We start from the raw sequence: 22,482 nt of genomic DNA, 5'->3' as shown, positions 1-22,482 counted from the left end.
ATTTCAATCTTCGAGTTTCTTATTCGGCTTTGAAATAATGAGGGATTTATTATCCCCTTAACTTAATTTACATTGCCGAAAAAAAAAAAAAAAATAAATAAAAAAAAAAAAAAAAAAAAACAGCCTCTTGGTTCTTTATTATAGTGGAGTGTTGTTACAGACCTGGTGGATCAGTTGCTAGTGATGAAGAAATGCATCACCAAATAGACATGATGAGCGCGAAAAGAGTAATCATAATGGGAGACATTAATTATCCATATATTGATTGGGTAGCAGCAGAATCTCATGAAAATAATGAAAATGAATTTATGGAGCTGTTGCGAGACAACTTCCTCAAGCAGCATGTGACAGAAGGAAGTCGAGGGCAGTGTTAGATTTGATTATAGTGTCTATAGTGTCAGAGGGCATTTCAAGGGTGTTAAAGACAATTATTCTGCCTCTGGTTGGTGACAGTGATGATGTGGTACTCACTTGGGAAGTGACTAAGTTTATGAATGTTTCATTCAGAAAAGGTTACATGCTGAACTACAAAGCAGGAAATTATGACCAACTGAGGAGTATACTAAGTTCAGTGGAATGGGATTGGTTGATGGATGGGAAGAATATCGACAGTGCATGGGAAGCATTTAAATAATATTTAAATGATGCGATATCAGAATGTGTCCCGAGAGTTTGAGGAATAAATAGGGTAGGAGTCAAACAGATGTGTAATCTTATTAAGCAAGAGATTCATAAGAAAAGGATGATGTGGAAGGAATACCGTGTGCATAAGGATGATGTGCATTATGAAAATTATAAGCAGAAGGCTAGAATAGTCACAACTGTTGTATGGAAAGCAAAGTCTGAGTATGAAAAGAAACTGGCTCTGCGTGCTAAAGACAACCCACAAGAATTCTACAGATATGCTGCAAGTAAGAGAAAGAATGAATATGAAACAATACCTCTTCTGAATATAGATGGTGTGAGGGTGACAGATGCAAAAGAGATTGTTCAACTAATGAGTGCCCATTTTGTTAAATGCTATCAATCCAGTGTATGCAACATTGAGCTCACTGCTACCTCTTCACTAGATGAAGAAACTCAGGTGTTTGTTGCATAAACTGAATAAGAATTCAGCAATAGGGACTGATGGATTATCAGCATGAGTGCTAAAAAAGTGTTCAACTGAACTGGCTATTTCTTTGACCAGGTTATATAATATGAGCCTCAGAACAGGAAAGATTCTGCAGAATTCCATTGCACAAGGGTGGTGCAAAAAACCGATGTATCAAATTATCAACCAATTAGTATCTCAGAAGTGGTGGTGAAAATTTTGGAAAACTGTTTAAGGCTAGTATTCAGAAATGGGTTGAAAGCGAATTTCTACTTTGCAATGAACAGCATGGATTTTAGCAATTTGCTCACATTCTATAATAATGATGTTACCATTGAACTACACAATGGATACACCATGATTCTTTTGGATTTTTGCTAAGCCTTTGACAGAATACAGCATGGAAGATATACAGCTATTTGCTAATGATGCAAAGATAGGTATGGTTATCAGCAATGCTGCTGATATGCAGTATTTGCATAATGATCTGAATAAGATGAAATTGTGGGCATGGGAAAATGGATGTCAGTAAATATAATGCCATGCACTTTGCCGTGATTAGTTATCCAGTCTCTTATTACATTTGGAGATTATGCTAGAAGAAATTGATCAGGCTAGGGATCTTGGAGTGTTAGTAGATAGGGAGTTGAAGTACAGGGCCATGCAGCAAAGATTGTAGATACAACTCAAAAGATAATTGCAATGTTGAAATGAACTTTCATGTGTAAAGATAAGAATGTCATTTTGCCTCTTTACAAGCCCTTGAAAAGACCTCACTTGAACTATTGTGCCATCATTTTATATTTTTGTTTAAGCCAATAAGAATACAATTTGGTCAGCTAAATCCCAAATTGCTAGCCCATCCTCATTCATTCATTCAGTATCCAGGTAGATACCTAACAGGATGCTTGGTTCTCCATATTCCTAAAGGCTATGTGGAGGGCTCCTCTCAGTTATAGAGCTTTGACCATTAAGCAAGTGTTCTCTGCCAGGTTGGCGGGAAAAATACCCAGAGGAAGACCAAGATATAATTGGATTTATATGGTAAAAAGTGTCTTAGAAGATAGAAATATAAGATCTGATACTGTTGGAGTCTTGACAGGTAACAGACTGATTTGGAGGAAAATTGTGGATAGGAAGTTAGTAATGATGTAAATTTTCCATGCAGTACTATCATATCCTGTACATCCCTTGAGGGTACATGGCAGGAATTTGATGATAATTATTATTATTAAGAGAGACCTCCAGGGAGTCAGAGACTTATCGAGGGTTGGCATATACTACACACACCAGCTATCATACTTATTCTTGAATTCATTCACACTGCTTGCACTCGCAACATCCAATGGCAATCCATTCCAATCATGCACCACCCTATGAGAGAAAAATCTAGTCCTCACACCCTTCTTAGCCGTCTTCATTCTCAGCTTCCAAGGATGCCCTCTCGTCCTTTACCCACTCTCCATAAATTGAAAAATTCCATCAATTAAAATCCTGTATGATCCTTTCAGAAGTTTATAAGTCTCAATCATATCACCCCTCTTTCTCCTGTTTGCTAGTGTCTGCAGTCAACAAATTCTCAATCTGTCTTCATAATCAGTATTCCACAATCCTGATATCATTTTTAACACTCTCTTTTGTACTCTCTCCAATATATCAGAATCGCAACAGCCAGGAGACCAGACCTGCGCACAATAGTCCAAGTGAGGTTTTATCAAGGCCTTGTAAAGAAGCAAAATAACATCCTAATCTTTACATGCGAACGTTCATTTCAGCATTGCAATTATCTTTTGAGTTGTATTTGCAATCTTTGCCACATGGCCCCTAAACTTCAACTTCCTATCTATTAACACTCCAAGATCCTTAGCCTCATCAGTTTCCTCTAACCTAATCCCACCAATATAATATGACATTGGATATCTAATCATGCCGAAGTGAACAACTTTACATTTACTGACACAAATTTTCCGTGCCCACAATTCCCGCCTATTCAAATCATTCCGTAAGTACTGCATATCAGTAGCATTCCTGATTACCCTACCTATCTTTGCACCATCAGCAAATAACTGTATGTCACTTGTGATCAGTGCTTGGTCCACTGTTATTCAATATCATTAATGTACAGATTGAATAACAGTGGACCAAGCACTGATCCTTGTGGTACACCACTTGTTATTTATTTTTATTTTTTTAAATTAATATTTGTACTGGTTATGGGCAGTACTACCCTTACATCACGTCAGGACTTGATATAGGCCTAAGCCTTTACAAGTATTTTACCCTATGCCTGTTCTAGTTATCATTGTAGTCATTCTTTGGTGGCAACAGCATGCCACCAGTGTGCCCTGTAGGCCCCTCAAAGAAAGAACCTTTATATCCTTCTGATTAAGCCCAAGCTGTTTTAAGTCTTTATAACTATCTGTGCTCCATACGCCATGTAAAGAGATGGTGGCGCTGGTAAACCTTGGAGTTGTACCATGCTCCTCCCGTATCTTACTAACTAGATCTTGGTTATTCTTATAATAGTTTACCTTATTATTATGGCTATAGGCTTGTGGGTGCCCTGTTCCCACCACCTGGGCATTAACTACCCAAACATCACCATCTCATTTAATCACTAAGTCTGGCTTACGCAAACCTGCAGAGGTCCTATAATGTGGTTCCACCGTGGTCTCCCAACGTTTGTTCTTAAAGCAGTTGTTCAGAATGGAGACCACGGCGTCATGCCTCCGCACACGGACCTCATGGGTGCGGAAGCAACACTGCGCTATATGAGACAATGTCTCACTGTAGTGGCAGCCAGCCCTACAGTTTGAGTCATCACTACCCCATCGAACTGTGCGGGCTCGAGTGGAAGGGCATTGATCCACCTCCTGATAAGGTCAATATACTCGAATCCAGGGAGGAGTCTGGTGCCATCCCTTACCCAATCATGCTGGGAAGGCACCAGATATGACTCTTTTAAAGGAGCTCCATCTATAGAAGAGTACAGCAGAGATGCCCATCTCTTGTGTTCTGCAGGTGCTGACTCAATTAAGGTACCTTGATAACTGGACCAGCCTTTAGCCTGCCTAAAGTCTACTTGTATGGGCTATAGAAAGCCTCTCTGCAGATAGGGGAAGAAGATAGTTCTAATTTCGTGATTCTGGACAGCCGCAGGCGTAAGATCACCCATCTAAGTGATGGAACCTCGAGCCCGCCGTCCTTCACCCTCACGTGGAAATATGCAGTAGGGGTGTCAGGCAGCGGTCGGAGCCATGATCTCACAGCTGAACGGATAGCCCTGTCTATTCGGGACAGTACCGAGATATATGTCCTACCAAGCACCAACTTGTGGGAAAAGCGAGGTAGGAGATAGTGGGAAAGGAGAAACAGTCTTTGCTGGGGCTTGAGAGGCGCTTTCCTCAAAGATGCGATCTCAGCTTCTAGGTTAGAAGACCTTCCCTTTGGGGTGAACATGATACTGAGGTATCTCCACTCTTCCAGGATGGTCAAAGCATGCAACAGCCTCCCATGCAGGGAAAACTCTATAGTCTCGACCTTAAGCTTCTTGTCACGACCAGAGGGGACAAGAGCTAAAGAGCAGGACTTCTCTACATTAATAGAAAGGCCTCAAATAGAGAAAAAGTCAACTGTCCGGTCAAGGAGTTCCTGCAAGCCTACCTTAGTAGAGGTTACGAGAATAAGATTGTCTGCAAAGGCCATAGCATTAAAAGAAGAAGCACCTAGAGAGTAGCCTATATGGCTAGGAAGAAAGTGAAGAAACTCATCTATGACGTAGTTAAAGAAAAGGGGAGATAGAGGATCACCCTGCACTGCAGGAATAGAAGTCGCATGGGATCCTGTAGTGATAGTGATGGAGCTCCCCAAGTATAGGGAGTTATGGAGCTTCATAACTCCTGTATTATGGAGCTCTCCATAACACAGGAAAAAAAGGGTTCTGGACATCCAGCAATAGGCAGCGCTCAAAGAAGAGCAGGAAGGAAGATGCTATCAAAGGCCTTTTGGAGGTCCAGCGATGCCATATATTCTGACATCGGGAATCAGAGAGAAGAGAAGAAAGAAGATATATATTCTCTGCACAGCCATCCAAAGGGACAATAGCTCTCGGTATATAATCATGCTGCATATGTTGCTGAAGTCATTTAACTAAGATTTTATGATAGAATTTAAAATCTAAGTATCACAGGAGATGGTAATAGGTCTAAATCTGATGCACAGCTTGAAGTTTCTTTCTTCGGAATGAAGATAGTTCTTGAAGCACGTAGGTATGGTGGTATTGCTTTACTGGAAAGGAGAATGTCCAATAAGTCTTGAAGAATCTTTAGCGGCACCTTCCGAAGCCTAGACGCAGGAAAGCCATCAGGTCCGGAGGCAGAAAAATTGGATGGAAGAGCTGCTTCGATTTCCCAGATGGAGACAGGCTGGTATATTTGAAGGGAAGGAATGGACCTCAATATCATAGGATGGTCATCATCATCATCAGGGAAGTGTAGAGGTGGAGCAGAAAAGACTACTCCAGAATCTAACAAAATCATCATGTAAGTCTGCTAGAGGTATAGGGGAAGCACCGTCAAGGATGGCTTTGACATATTGCCCTCTATTCTTTTTATGAGGGCCTGCATAGCTGCATAGGTCCACTTCTTTTGCTTCCTATTTGACAAAGTCATTGTAGAATAAGACGTAGGCTGATGTTGACGAGGCATCAAGTGTTCGGAGAATTCAGCACGGAGGTAGTCATTTAACTGATCTGTGATATCCATTCCCCGAAGGCGAGTCTGGATGAGAGATTTAAAAATTTAATGGTTATATTCCAGAAGAGGAGGATCATCTAGAGATGATGTTAGTCTGAGAATCAAAGCCTCTTGGATGGTGGCTGGAAGATGGAGAGACAGGGACAAAAGATATTACCTGTCCCTACCTGTGGCGGATGGGCTGCCAATTCTTGAACTACGACTTTGTAACTGGCTTTCCGTATATGACACTTGATGGCATCAAAAGATCTTAATGGCAACACCTTAAATAAAGCCTCATTGATTTTCTTTATCCCTCGAGCCATCAAATCGATCTCACGAGTGGTGAGGATCGTTTCTTCTTCGGCAGTGCAACGTGCTTTGACGAGCTCAGTTCTTATTGCAGTGTTGGTTTCAGCTGGATGTTTCGAGGTGCGATGCACACCAAGGCTGACTGCGGTGGAGAATGCACGATCACAGACCTGACATACGAAGTGTCTGAGATTTGGAACTCCTTGACTGCCGGAACAAGCATGATTTTTTGATATCTGTCAGTCAGCCATCCTCTTATCCATGCTAATTTTGTATAACCCAAACCCATTTTCTCCAATTTATGCAGCAGTCTGCCATGCTGTATTCTGTCAAAAACCTTAGCAAAATCCAGAAGTATCATGGTGTATCCATTCCCCTTGTCTAGTTCAATGGTAACATTGTTATAGAATGTGAGCAAATTGCTAAAACATGACCTTCCCTTAGTAAACCCACGTTGTTCATTACAAAGTAGATATTCACTGTGAACCCATTTCTGAATGCAGGCCCTAACCAATTTTTCCAAAATCTTCACCACCACTCCTGAGATGATGACGATGATGAATTATTGTGCACAAGTCTGGTCTCCTGGTTTCTAATGTGATTTTGATACAGCAGAGAGAGAGTGTGTAAAGGAGATGTTAAGTGTTAAAAATGATATCAGGATTGTGGAATACTGATTATGAAGAAAGATTTGAGAATTTGTAGACACTAGCAAACAGGAGAAAAAAGGGTGATATGATTGAAACTCACAAACTTCTGAAAGGGTCATACAGGATTTCAGTTTATGGCATTTTTTATTTTATGGAAGGTAGGGGGGAGGGAGGACATCCTTGAAAGCTGAGAATGAATGCTGCTAAGAAGGGTGTGAGGGCTAGATTTTTCTCTCATAGAGTCGTGCGTGATTGGAATGGACTGCCTTTGGATGTTATGTGTGCAAGCAGTGTGAACGAATTCAAGAACAAGTACGAGAACTGGTACATGTAGTATGTGGCATCAATCGATGAGCCCTTGACTACCTGGAGGTCTCTCTTATTAATAATTATAATAAAAAGGAAACTACACTTAATCAAAATCATTTCCTAGTTAGGAAAAGCAAAATTAATCCAAGATTGTCTGCTGTAGATTTAAATAGAACTGAAATTGTGGGCATGGGAAAATAGATGTCAGTAAATATAATGTCATGCACTTTGTAGTGGGATTAATGTTTCTGACATGACAGTCCAGCAAAGAATGTTGGAAAGCAAGGAGGACTGCCCACAGACCGAAAAAAGAAACAACTGTTGACAAAGCTATGCAGAAAAAGAGGCTCCAGTGGCCGAAAGTGTACAAAGATTAGACTGTTGAGAAGTGGAAAAAGGTCATATTCTCAGATGAGAGCCATTTCTTTGTCCAAGAAGAGCAAGTATCTTATGTTCGCAAATCAGTGGACGAGGAGACTTCACCTGTCCACCTTCAACAAGCTCCTAAACAATCAGCTAAAAAGATGTCTTGGGGTTGTTTTACACACGACAGCCCAGGATCACTTGTGCCTGTTGACAGCATGAAAAGTGACCAATACATAAAAATAGTGGAGAAAAGAATGGTCCCACAGATCCAGAAATGGAAAGAACTCATCTTCCAACAGGATCTCGCTCCATGCCACACTTCAAAAATAGTAAAAGAGTTCCTCAAAAATCACAACATTCAATTGCTTCAAGTGCCCACGTAACTCTCCAGACATTAAGCCAACAGAAAATTTGTGGACAATAGTGAAAAAGACTTGGAAAATTAAATTGTAATACAAAAGATAACTTAACACGATCCATTATAAAAGTATGGTTTAAAGATTTAAAGTATGGTTTAAAGATTTTCAGAAATAGAAAAATGTGTTCTTCATTGGTAGAGTCCATGCCTAAGCAAATTAATGAACTTATTAGGAATGGAGGAAGACATAAATTATTAGATAAAGTTGGAGTTTATTTTTGTACTTATTTCTTGTGAAATTAAGATTTTTCGTTAAAATGCGAGCATTTGGTTTAATTTGTTCGCTACTGTATATTCCCGTGATCTTTCAACTATTTGTCTCAAAGTAAAACTATGTTTATGACAACCACTACCTGACCTGAACCCAGCCTGCTCTTCTCCAAGTTTCTCTTCCACAATATTTCTTAGCTGGGAAACTCAGCTTTATTTTTAATATGATTCTGCTTTTGATGCCATCTATTCACCTTCCTAATTTTGATACTTGTGGTCTCTAGGCATTGATCAATGGTTTTATATTTCTAACCCAGCTCTCAGGTCCACAAGTCAAAACTGCTTTGAACAACATCCTATATATAGCTAAATTTATTCAGCTGACTCCCCCACCATACTACTTTACTTATTCTGTAGTCTAGTTTCATTCTTTATTTTCCATCTTCACTAAAAGCTCTGCCTAAATAAGCTTAAAGGAAACTATGATCATGACTAACACTATTTGGTCTGAATCCAGATTACTCTTTCCAAGTTTCCCTTCCACAATTTATGCTTGCACATAAATCTTACCTGGAAACATTCAGCAGAGAAATCCCCCCCCCCCATAATTCTTATATTCAGTTTGATTTCCCTTTTTTATAGATGGGTATTATGAGAGCTCTGCTCCAATCTCTGGAATTTGACCCTTTGACCAGTCCTGAATTATGTATTGCAGCCACTGTAAAACTTTTATACTTCTGTGCTCAGACATTTTTAGTTGAATAGCATTTACTCCAGATGCCTTTCCACATTTCAGGTTTCAGATGGATTTTTCTACCTCAAGTACTGATATGTACTCCTGGCTGCATTCCTCTTGAATATTAAATTACTGACAAGTCCATTCAAAACAGATATTAAACTTAGCTCTTTATGCAGATGCATTTATTTAACCGTATAAATTCATTAAAAGTTATAGGGTTCTTTAACTGAATAACTAACAAATTGGATATAAACTTAACAAATAACAGAATAAACATTATGGAAATATATAGTATTTACTTTAATACCATAAAACATGTAAAACATTTTAACTATTTAGGACACAACTTTTGGCAAAAGATGACAAATGAAATACAAAAAGAGAGATGACAATAAACAAACTGTATAGTGGAAGCCAAGTGAATAAATTTATATGGAATAAGAGCAATTAGCCAAAACACCAAACTAGCAGTACAAGACAGCTTTGAAACCAGTTTTAAGTTATGCATCTGAGAGTTGGGCTAGAAATAAAGCACTTAATCGAAGACTAGAGATCACAGATATGAAGGTTCTGAGAAAAATTAGGGGAGTGAACCAATGGCAGTATCATATTAAAAATGAATTAGAAAGGAACTTGACATTATCAGTATTCAAGAATGTGTAAGCAGAGCTAATCTGAGGTGGTATGGCCACTTAAATAGAAAAGGGGAGGAAAGGTTAGCAAAACTGGTGTTTAATGCAAAGATGTAAGGAAAGAGACCCAGAGGAAGACCAAGGTCTAGGTGGATTGCTTCAGTCAGAACTACCTTATAAGAACAAAATGTTAGAAGCGACAATATTCGAATGCCTATAATAGACTAATTTGGGAGGAAAATAGGCCTGCTTTGGAATGTTGCTGAGTAACAATGATGATGTAGAAGAGACAGCAGAAAAGATGGGCAGAAGCTGCAGCAGGAGAATACATTTTTTTTGCTGCAACTTATGTTTTAATTTTTTATCTTAGAATAATTTTTACTTTGAGAAAATGACTCCATAAGGAGTTAATAGTTTGCATCAGCTAGAGAGCCAAGCAAAGAACCAAGGCAAGAGAGGTTTATGAAATGTGTATAACAAACCAATTAATCAGTTCACATTAATTAAGATTTATCGGCAAACTGCAATATAATTACATGGTGATGTTCATTTTACATTTAAAAACTAATCCGAAAGTGCTTTTTTTTTTAACAAATTGAGAAAAAAAAAAATACCAGTTTGCATTTCAAGCTGTTCTTCTATGGAAGGAATAATATCTGGCATTACACTTGAATGAGGAAGTACTTCTGGCAAATTAACTGGAGTAAGAGATTTTACTTCTGTCTGAACTTCTGAAAGAGAGAAGAATTTTATACTCATCCTAGTATTAGATTAACTCTATGACATACACAAAAAAAGGTTTTTATTTTTATTGTATTATTATTATTTTTTATTTTATTGTATTATTGAAATTATTTTTACGCTCACAAAATAAAAGAGGATTATATGACAGTCAGACTTATTATTGGATCTATGATTAAAAATACTGGCATATCACAAATTGCTTCAGAACCACTTTGTCAAAACCAAGTAAGGATTTTTTTTTCTTCTGTACACCTATTCATTTAAATATTTAGGATAGGATAATTAATCTTCCATAGCTATGATCATTAAATAGCTCATTTGTCTGTTTGGCAAAGATAAAAATATTAAGAATGAACAGTGGAGAAATTCCAAGGATAACGGATAACTTTGACATGAAGAATGATAAAAGATGGGTGGTTGGGAGAGCTGATGAGAAGCAGAATCAGTTGCAAAAGACAAGAAACCAGTCAATCCAACTCAAGCTTCCTGTGGTATGGTCTGTTTCCATATATAGAGCTCTGACAAAGCAAGAAGTGCTATATTATGCTCATAAGGCAAAGTTGGAGGAAATGCAACTACATCGCTAGGGGGGGGGGGGGGTAGATGACTTTCATTGCCCAGTGAAACATTTACTGTCTACTTAATGGAAACAAAGTGACTGCAACCATGTTTCATCTTCAGAGCAGCATCTCCAGTTGTAGTGTAATGTAATAATGTAATTATTACATTACACTACAACTGTAATATAACAAAATAATGTAATTATTTGCACTACATGCAAATAATTACATTATTTGCATGTAGTGCAAATAATGGCCTTATTTGGTATGCTCAACACACTATAATTAATTATTTAGGGAGTTAGTACCCCCTTCATTTGAGGACAGAGCAATAAGGCAATTTCTGCCGGCCAGATGCTAATAGTACACATGACTGAACATGATGGTAACATGTTTGTAGCTTCCCAAACAGCTGGCAAATAATCTTGTTGCTGCATAGTCTGCAAGGCCATGCCTGGAGAGAGTCTCATCAGTATAGCAGTGTGTGTGCAGATAACACTACTGAAGACATACTTGGACCAGACTCTAGACACTTCCTGTGGGACCCACATGAACAAGTCCACCTCTGCTGTGTGCTCCTAATCTGTAAGTTTCCAGCATTATTTCACCCACAAAAGACTGCCTAATGAATACTAGTTTCACTGTCATTATATTTTTATAATCTACCACAAAATAAACAAAAAGAAATAATATATTAAAAATGCAATTAAAAAAAATTGCAAACCACCCCCCATGTTGTGTCTTCCTATTATGCTTTAATGCCCTTCCTACCTTTTGTAAGCATAAATGACACTAATGTATCTTTCTTTAAATAATTCCTACTTATTACTTTCTTATCACCCTTTTAATATCATTTATCCTTCAACTTCTATCTCAATATACTTATTACTTAGGCCAAAATCCCTGATGAGAGTGAAGTTGTTGTTCTGTGAGACAAAGAAATGCAAATGGCAGATGCCTATTTCTTTGTCTCAGCACTGGTTCTATCTTCCTCTTCAAATTCAGAGAAAATTTATTTATTAACGCTGCAACACCCTGAGTCCTAGGATATACTAAACATGTAAGACCAGGGAGTTAGAATCCAGTCAGCATTCACTCTTGTCATTTATAAATTTTAAACTTGCAGTCATGACCTGATAAGATCTAATTTTCCTGCCTTTCGAGGTTTCGCTATATTTTATGAGCAAGTGCAGTAGGATCTAAGTACAGGCAAGACAACATTTATATTTAAACAATACATTTTAATTACAAGCAGAATACATATAATACACTTTGAAGCACTGAGTTAATCATTCAATAAAATTCTGGTACACTATTAGCACTCTTACATACAGTTATTTACTCTTTCCATAAATTTCTATCTGAGAAACTTAATTAATAACATTTTATCACTTAGTCTCGTTGTGTCACTCTACTCGATCAAATCTCATTCTTAATATATATCAAATTCCATTCACAATCTTCTCTGACAAATCATAATCAATTTACATATATCTCAGGCCTAATTAAGAACTCTTGTATATATCTCTCTTTCTCAAGGTACATTCATGAGACAATGTTCTATTTCTTTCTTAAATCTATCACTTAACAGTTCAAAGAGTCTCCAGTAGCACATACAATAAAATCTTCTTATTCAATTCCATTAGTTAAAAGACATAAAGTTTTCACCTTACCAATTTGCTGGTATGCTACTTTAACCGCTTCAGTATCTCGTCAGATATTTACCTACGTTGACCGCTTCACTTCACACTTTACTGGATACCGTTTACGAATTTTCTCTATACTTTCTTCATATTGGAAGATTTCTGTAGTTTTCCACTATCATGATCTGCTGGGCTTTTGTTTCCGACTGGTAAGTTCCCTTGGTCATTTGGTCGTAACTTCCTCGAACAAAGGAAACCCACGTGGAGGCTCCATACCAGCCGGACTTCCGAGGCACAGAAATACAGCAGCAGGAAAACGTCTAAAAGCCCTGTGCGCAGCGCTACCGCTCCTTTGAAACGCCGTGCCACTTTTCTTTCATTCGTCATCTGATATCTACGTCATACATTCTCTATGTCACCCGGCACTAAGCACCGCTCGTGGAATCCTCTCATAACTTTCGTAGTGTCATGGTGGAGGAGGGGGGGGCACCTTGCTACATAACAGATGTACCTGTACTCTCACTACATGTTTTGAAGTCGGCCATTTCACATTTTGGTTATTATCTCTCACCCAGCAAAATGGTTAGTTATTTACATAGTACCTGAGAGTAAGCAGCTATACACCAAAATTATAATGAAATTTCACATTACAAAATAATGAAATTTCACATTACAAAATAAGATAAGATATAAAACTAAAGGTAACATTTCTATACAAGTGCATCTACATTTCTGATAAATCATTAATTCTTTTAAGAGAGTGATAACGATGTTAAGTCCGAGTGAAACGTAATTTTCTTTAATATTTTGTTTCACTCCGACTTAATAAAGGCTTCCTGCCCCACAAAAAAAATTTTTTCCGTAAGAGATAAAATTTTTTTCTTTCTTTGGTTCATTCCCGCATATTCTTGGGGGGGGGGGGGGGGGGGGGGGTATATATAATTTTTTTTTTTTGTGTGTAATCTGTCAAAGAAATTTTTTGTGAATCGGAGGCATTGGAATTTGCCTACCTCCATATCATCACGGAGAATTGATGCCTCAAATTCCTTCCATGTATGGGCCTTGTGATCATCTTCCACTTTTCTTTCATTCAGAGGATTAACTCTTGCCTCATGGCCCATCTTACCATTGTATCGGGGTCAGAGGTTATACCTGGATTGAGTAGGCATTATCCCCTCACTTTCACCTTGATTTTCCTTCCTAGTGATTTTGGGTGAGGTCTGTTCCACTATGCTTTCCTTCTTATTGTACTTCCTCAGTCCATAGTACCTGTTGGGGGTCATTTTCGATATCACCATTCCCTTCCTCCCTGATCCTCTCACCTTCCTTTCTTCCCTTTCTGAGTCTCAGCCCTGACTTGTAATATTTCCGAGAAAGCCCTCCTGCTTTTCCCCACATACTTTCCACGGAGTCATCCTGACAGACCAATCTTTCTGATCGCGTTTTGTAGAGCTTCAGTCTGTCAGAGTGAACCACCAATGTCCTTGTCTTATCTGAGACTTCCTTGATCTTGTAAGTAACAGGGGATAATTTCTCCTGAATTACAAATGGTCCCAAGGCACTCTTACCAAACTTTCCTCCCTTCTTTCCCACTGAGCGTTCCATAATGATGAGGTTGTCTGGTTTCAGATCTTTATACTCTCTTATCCTATTAGCATAATTCCTGACTCTCTGGGAGCATGACTCACTTGCCCTGGTCACCACGTCATAAGCAACCTTGTTGTCGTTCACAAGGTCCCTCAAATACAGGTCGATGTCAGGAAACCCAGAGTTCACTAGGGTATTCCTGAACTCGCTGGGAAAGGATGGCTCAAATCCATACAATATCACTGCCGGGGCCTCCCTTATGGCTGTATGAAGAGCGGTTCGGCATGTGAACAGGGCATGCTCCAGGAGGGCATCCCAATTTGTGACCTACTCATCTGCCAGCTTGGAAAGGGTAAGCTTCAATGTTCTGTTCAGTCTCTCGCACATGCCATTCCCTCGAGGGTGGTAAGGCGAGGTGAACAGCTTCTTCACCTTCAATAATTTGCACAGTTGCAGCATCATTTCAGCTTTGAAGTTAGATCCCTGATCAGTTAGGAGAGTCTGTGGGGTCCCATATCTCGAGATGATTAGTCTAAAAAATTGATCTGCCACAGTTTGGGCAGTTTGATCCTTTATAGCAACTGATTCTGGATATCGTGAGAACATGGGTTTCACGATCACCAGGATGTGTTTGTTTCCATCCTTAGTGACCGGTAGAGGCCCCACGATATCCATGGCCACTGCTTGGAATGGGCGACTAGGTGTCGGGGTCGATTGAAGGGGGGCCTTTCCACGTATACCTGATTTCTTTTGGCACATGTGACATGACAGCACATATGCCTCAACGTCCCTCCTCATTCCATTCCAACAATATCTACTGCGTATTCTGCCCAAGGTTGAGTGTATACCTTGATGGCCTGCAAAGCTAGCGTCATGAAACGTATGAAGGATCCAAGGAACCATCCTTCTTGGTGCTACAATTTTATCTCTCCATCTCCCTATGGACTCTTGTCTTGACATCAAAAGACCATCCTGGTTAAGATGCAAGGTTTGAAGAAGGGACCTCTCATTATGTGTCTTCTCCCCTCTCTTGACTAAGTCATACAGAACTCCCAATATGGATCCCACTTCTGTTCTTCTTTGATTTTTGGTTTATCCTATGTTTGTTGCTCTATAGGTGTGCCTTCTTCCTCACTCACTGTGACTGCTACATTTAGTGTGCGAGCCTCCTCTCGATCTGGGCCTGCTCCGTCCTAGTTGGAGGTGTCAAATGACCTAGAGAGGTAATCAGCCACTACATTTTTTGAACCGGGGATGTATCTTATCTCTACATTAAATTCCCGAATTTCTAAAGCCCACCGGATGATCCTCTGAGTCTTGTCCTTCATTGACGATATGAAGGACAAAGGCTTGTGAATCGGACCTCAAAACTACTTGTTGGCCTAATAGCATATACTTGAGCTTTCTGAGAGAGAAAGCTATGGCTAGCGCTTCCTTCTCAATCACAGAGTAATTTATCTCTGATGGGGACAATCTGCGGCTGATGAACGCTATTGGCCTATAGTGCTCTCCTTCCTTCTGCTCCACCACAGCAGCAATTGTATCCATAGAAGCATCTGCAGACAGATAGAATATTTGACCCAGTTTGGGGTAGGTCAGCAGTGGAGATTTAGTTAAAGCACAGTTTAGAAGTCAGTGGGCACGTTGCTGCTCTTCCCCCCACTCAAACTTCTTTCCCTTCTTAGTTAACTTGACCAGAGGATCCATCAAACTAGAGCATTCAGGAATGAATCTTCTATAAAAATTGACCATTCCTAAATACCTCCTGACTTGCTTAATGGTTGATGGAACCTTTGCATTCAAAATAGCGGTCACATTCTCCTTGGTAGGATGTACCCCACCCTCGTTCACCACGTGTCCCAAGTATTCCACCTCCTTTAGGAAAAACTGGCACTTTGAAATATTTAAAGAGAGTTTTGCCTCGTCTAGCCTGTTCATCACCTCAGTTAGTAGCCGACAATGCTCCCCTGATGCATGAAGAGTACACTAACAGATTGTCCTGGAAACAGATTATCCCTTCCCCCAACATATTTGATAAAATTGAGTTCATTAAACTCTGGAAGCTCATAGCCGAGTTTCCAGCGCCTTGAGGGAGTCGACACATTTGATACTTTTGCCACCTTGTGGAGAAAGCAAAGTATTTTCTGTCCTCCTTCCTCAAGGGTATCTGAAAGCATCCAGAGTTTAAATCTAATTTTGAGAAGATTTTTGCTCCTCCCAGTCCGATCAATAGGTCCTCTATCAGACAGGGAAATCTATTGGCTTGGTGATCTTATTTATCTCCCTTAAGTCCAGAACAAATCGCAGTCCTCCACTGGGTTTTTCCACTATGATGAAAGGACTATTCCATCTAGAGTTAGATCTTTCAATTATGCCGGCTCTCTCATACTCCAACATCTTCTTAAGTCCTTCTGTGTGTTTGAGGGGTATCTGATACTGCTTAACGTATGTGGGCACATCAGACATGATCTGGACAGAATGTTCCACCCTGTCTGTGCAAGAGAGAGAGAACTGATGTCCTCCGTGAAAACTGGCTGAATATTTTCCCAAAAAACTCCTCCATACAATCCTTTTCCAGGACTGACCCTGCATGCTTAATAGCATCCCAAATCAGTTTCTCTCTCTCTCCATGAACTCATCTCTTCCCTACACCCATTCACTTGTCCCCTCTCGACCTTATTCGAATCACTGATACCTCCCTTACTTTGGTTGAGTTTATACTCCTTCCCACACAAAGACACAGACATGGATCCAAAATCACACGCGAACTTGTTCTTCTCTAAGAAGTCAAGGCCAAGTATGACTTGATTCCCAGTGTCTGCTAATTCAGGAAATACGAACATGTCGTGTGGTATCAATTGGAAAGCATGGTATAACGATCTTTACTTTGGCCTTCATGACCGACGCGAGCTCGACCTGTGCTATCCCCATTATTTTCACGGGGTCACATAGTTTAGTGATGGCATCAACAGTGGATTCTTGGAAAGCTTCCACTAATTTCATGGGAATAACTGAAATCTGGGCTCCAGTATCCAGGAGAAACCTGCATTGGATCCCTTGCACATACCCTTCCACCATGGATAGAGGTATCCTCCCACCAACATATTCCACAGAGGTAGTTTGCATCCTGTACTCGTCCGATCCAGACCTGTTTAACGAGTCTATGTTGGAATTCTTAGGGTGTGAGAGAGCTGGTGGACCAGAATCCATAAGCTCTAACTCTGTCGCTAACCTAGCTCTGAGTTGAGAAGAAATGCTCAATTCCTCTAGCATTCTCTCTTTCTTTAAAGTCAACCTCAGACACCCATCAAGACTGTCTGCTCCCCTTTTGAATATTATATCCCTCAGCTTGTCTCGCAGTCCTATTTTAAATTGCTGTAATGTTACCCATCTTAAATTATCACGTTCATCAGACCTTAATGTCCTTCCCAAACCCGAAATAGACAATAACCTGTTGAAGTAACTGGATACCCCACCCTCATTGTTTCCCTGGACACATTTGTATATTTCCAACATTATCTTATGAATTCCACCCTTCAGTGTGAACTTATCAGGATTCACACCCTTCAGTGTGAATCCCGTGAAACTCCTGATCAATTCAGTGTGAATCTATCAGGAGTTTAAGAATTTTATTAAACTCCTGATAGTCATGTGTTTCCCTTGGGGGGGGGGGGCAAGAATGCATTAACTCTAAGGATTTTCCTTGCAAATTATTCCGGATCAAAATCAGAAGATGAAGCTCTGACAATCCGCCTACCCTCCTAAGATTTTCCACGTAGTCAAAAAACGTGAATGGATCATCCCACTGCTCTCCCGAGAATTGCGGGAAAACTTGGTGGGGACTTACTATCCTGAAAAACTCAATATCGTCCATCCCAGTACTAGAAGAGAGTGCCATAATGACTTATCAGTTACAAAATTCTGTACTCAAATTTTTCAAAATTCTATCTTGCCTGTCTTGACCTACAACTTGCTCACTTGATTTAATGGTTTCTATATATTTCTTGTTATTAAATCAAATCCTATCGGCTGCGCCATTTTGTTGTGTCGTCCTCTTATGTTTTAATACCCTTTCTATCTCTTGTAAGCATAAATCACACTAATGTATCTTTCTTTAAATAATTAATACTTATTACTTTCTTATCACCCTTTTAATATCATTTATCCTTTAACTTCTATCTCAATATACTTATTACTTAGGCCGAAATCCCTGATGAGAGTGAAGTTGTTGTTCTGTGAGACAAAGAAATGAAAATGGCAGATGCCTATTTCTTTATCTCAGCACTGGTTCTATCTCCCTCTTCAAATTCAAAGAAAAATTTATTTATTAACGCTGCACCACCCTGAATCCTAGGATATACTAAACATGTAAGACCAGGGAGTTAGAATCCAGTCAGCATTCACTCTTGTCATTTATAAATTTTAAACTTGCAGTCATGACCTGATAAGATCTAATTTTCCTGCCTTTCGAGGTTTCGCTATATTTTATGAGCAAGTGCAGTAGGATCTAAGTACAGGCAAGACAACATTTATATTTAAACAATACATTTTAATTACAAGTAGAATACATATAATACACTTTGAAGCACTGAGTTAATCATTCAATAAAATTCTGGTACAGCATTAGCACTCTTACATACAGTTATTTACCATTTCCATAAATTTCTATCTGAGAAACCTAATTAATAACATCTTATCACTTAGTCTCATTGTATCATTCTACAGTTATACTCGATCAAATCTCATTCTTAATATATATCAAATTCCATTCACAATCTTCTCTGACAAATCATAATCAATTTACATATATCTCAGGCCTAATTAAGAACTCTTGTATATCTCTCTCTCTCAAGGTACATTCATGAGACAATATTCTATTTCTTTCTTAAATCTATCACTTAACAGTTCAAAGAGTCTCTAGTAGCACATACAATAAAATCTTCTTATTCAATTCCATTAGTTAAAAGACATAAAGTTTTCACCTTACCAATTTGCTGGTATGCTACTTTAACCGCTTCAGTATCTCATCAGATATTTACCTACGTTGACCGCTTCACTTCACACTTACTGGATACTGTTTACGAATTTTCTCTATACTTCATATTGGAAGAGTTCGGTAGTTTTCCACTATCATGATCTGCTGGGCTTTTGTTTCCGACTGGTAAGTTCCCTTGGTCATTTGGTCGTAACTTCCTTGAACAAAGGAAACCCGCATGGAGGCTCCAGACCAGCCGGACTTCCGAGGCTCAGGAATACAGCAGCAGGAAAACGTCTGAAAGCCCTGTGCGCAGCGCTACCGCTCCTTTGAAACGCCGTGCCACTTTTCTCATTCGTTATCTGATATCTACGTCATACATTCTCTATGTCACCCGGCACTAAGCACCACTCGTGGAATCCTCTCATAACTTTCGTAGCGTCATGGTGGATGGGGGGGGGGGCACCTTGCTACATAACAGATATACCTGTACTCTCACTACATGTTTTGAAGTCGACCATTTCACATTTTAGTTATTATCTCTCACCCAGCAAAATGGTTAGTTATTTACATAGTACCTGAGACTAAGCAGCTATACACCAAAATTATAATGAAATTTCACATTACAAAATAAGATAAGATATAAAACAAGTGCTTCTACATTTCCGATAAATCATTAATTCTTTTAAGAGAGTGATAACGATGTTAAGTCCGAGCGAAACGTAATTTCCTTTAATATTTTGTTTCACTCCGACTTAACAACCCCACCAAAAAAAAAAAAAAAAAAAAAATTTCATACAATACAATAAAAAGCATGTCCATATCCATTTCACTAAATCCAGGGAATCAATAGAAAAAAAAATTGTGCACCATCTCTATTACAGACATTAAAACCTGATCTGTTATTTTACAAAACTCCAAATGACTTATTGTATGATTACAGTTCACTTCAGCTATTCCAACTGTATGATGCATTCAAGAGTGAAACTTGTTTTTTGCCAGACCTGACATTCTTTGTGAAAGGTTATTAAACTTGGTATCCCTCTAACTCTGCTCTGGCTCAAGATTATGTTGCCTTTACCACTCTCCTAATTCAGACAATCAGGATGACCTTTTGATTATTTATATCTGAAAGATAATTTCATATAGTCTAATTACTCAACTTGTGAAATTATTTTCCTTGGAATCAATGTTCATGACACAAACTGGCTCCCCTTCTTTAACTACACAAATCATGCTGGAAGTGAAACCAAATAATTTACTATCGCTCGATTCTAACATAACTCAGTAAATTGTGCTGGCATGATCGGCTGAGTTGTTAGAGTATCCACTCTCCAGCCAAGAGGCTGTGGGTTCGAATCCTGCCAATGGCATGGATGTTTGTGATTGTCTAACTAACCAATAACCATATGTACTGCTGTGACTTGTGTCCTGGCACAGTATGACCTTTGATGTCTTTGTGCCATAAAAAAAAATCAAAAATAATTTAAAACTGTCAACCAAAATATCAGATAATCCTCTTTACTCTCAAAACATCCTGGACCAATTCTCCCTCCAAATGTTTGCTCTCCCTTGGCAACTCTGATTATAATCTTATCTATTTCCTTCTTGTTGGTTCTGAAAAGATCAATCTACAGATTGATCATCTCAAAATCAACTTTAGTCCTGTATTCTGTGGTGACGTCTGGGATTTCTGTGCCTTTCCTCTACAGTTTTGATTACTGTTTTCACTTTCTCAAACCAAACACCTGCTCTGATCAAATAAATGGAATAAGTACCTTAATTCCAAACTCCACTATTCAAAATCCTGATTCTCTAACAAATGTGCCAAAGCAATCAAAAAAAAAAAAAAGCATACATTCAACAACTCCAGTTTTATTCACCTTACACTACAGCCTAAAACAAGTGTGTGAAAACCATCATCATTTTTTGCATTTTGGCTCTTGTGAAGCAAATCTTCATGGGAACCAAATGCAAAAAACTTGCTTCCTGTTCAAATGTCAGATGAGCCTTCTGGTAATTTACTAAAGGTGTTCACAGCTTAACTTCTCTCTCTCTTCTCTCACATCCTGATGGAGATATCATGGTGATATTATCCAAAGCCAATGCCTTTTACATCAGTCTTTTCCAACTCTTGTACAGATGACCAAGGCAAATTACCTCCTACTATACCATAAATTACTCAAATCATGTCCAATCAGGTCATTGAGAAAAATCTTTGATAGTCCTGATACTAATAAATCTCCTGGTCCATATGGTATCCCTCAGTGTGTTAAAAACTTGTGTTGCAGAATTAACAACCAATGTGTATTGCTTATATAAGCTGTCATGTTCATGTGGTATCTACCCAATATCAAGCCTTTATTCAGTGTCCTTTTAATGGGAAGATTAAAGTCAGTCATCAAACTACTGTTACACTGCACTCATCTCAATAAAAGTAATGGAGGAGGTCATTAACTGCCAGTTTCTTCACTAATCAACATGGATTCTGCCACTCTCATTCTACAGCAGACTTCCTCACTAATCTTTGGGCATGGGTCATGATAAAGTTTGGAGAAACTCATATGGTCACTCTTGACATATTCAAGGCACCTTACTGTCTGGAATCAAGGCTTTCTTACCAAGCTACCATGTTATGGTCTCTCCTGCCATTTGTGACTGGATTGCCAGCTTCCTCTCTCATGGTACCTGGCTGGCGGCCTTTCATCAAATTTTTTCATGAACAGTGGAGTACTCTTCCATTTTGAGGGTACAGCAGTTAAAATGGCGGTAATGCAGGCCAACTGCTAGATAGCATATGGGTCCAAACCATTCAGTAGTGAGTCAGAAGACTTCCCAGTGAACTGGTGCATAATCCCAATGCCAGATACTCTGCCAGATCATGCCTGGGGAGGGAACCAAGTAGTGGTATGTGGGAAGAACTGTTGAGGCCATGGAATGGCAAGGAGACTGGTCACTCTGTATGGGAGTCAAGTGCAAGTCTCCCTCCCCCTGCCTGCATGTCCCTATTCTTTCCTTTCAGCTAATAACAAAAAGCAAAACTGAAAAATAAACAAACAATGATGGCAACACTATGAACATAATAAATCTTCCTCAACAACCAGTTCATTTAAACAATTCAAACCAAATACAATATTCCAAACTTACCAGGATCCCAACCAAAAAAATCATTTTCATATCCACTTCACAAACATCTGTGGCCACTTAACAGAAGCCTAAATTACAGCTACATCAACTATAGTTCAAGTTCAATGCCCAAATTATCCTCTTTGTGATTCATTTTGCCACAAGTCATGACTTTGTACATTCTACCATTGTCTGCCTGAGAATGCCAAATTTAGAATCCCCTATTTTTGACCACCTCTGACTGAAGGTGTCCTTGCTCTACTTAGTAACATTCATCTGCTGTATTTACTGTTCTTCAAACTCTGAAAACCATAAAGACCTATTCACCTTCCTCTTTATGAAACTCAACTATCTACAATTCAGTTACTCAATCAGTGAAGTCATC

General features: G+C 39.1%; 1 protein-coding gene across 3 annotated transcripts in view; it reads right to left on the bottom strand.

Annotated features, from left to right (window-relative positions):
- Positions 1-22,482, bottom strand: part of LOC150107486 (uncharacterized) — a 156,935-nt gene that overhangs the window by 57,750 nt on the left and 76,703 nt on the right. For 2 of the 3 annotated variants that reach the window (XM_090391333.1, XM_090391336.1), the window contains exon 7: positions 10,077-10,193. In XM_090391333.1, the coding sequence (XP_090247459.1) occupies positions 10,077-10,193 (117 nt within the window). The remainder of the gene's footprint in view (positions 1-10,076; positions 10,194-22,482) is intronic. The other variant, XM_090391335.1, reaches the window with a different exon arrangement.

This window comes from Typopeltis vanoorti, chromosome 4, assembly GCF_054136105.1.
Source record: "Typopeltis vanoorti isolate ZY-2024b chromosome 4, IOZ_Tvanoo_1.0, whole genome shotgun sequence".
NCBI classification, from domain to species: Eukaryota; Metazoa; Arthropoda; class Arachnida; order Uropygi; family Thelyphonidae; genus Typopeltis; species Typopeltis vanoorti.
This window is presented reverse-complemented; position numbering and strand designations above follow the sequence as displayed.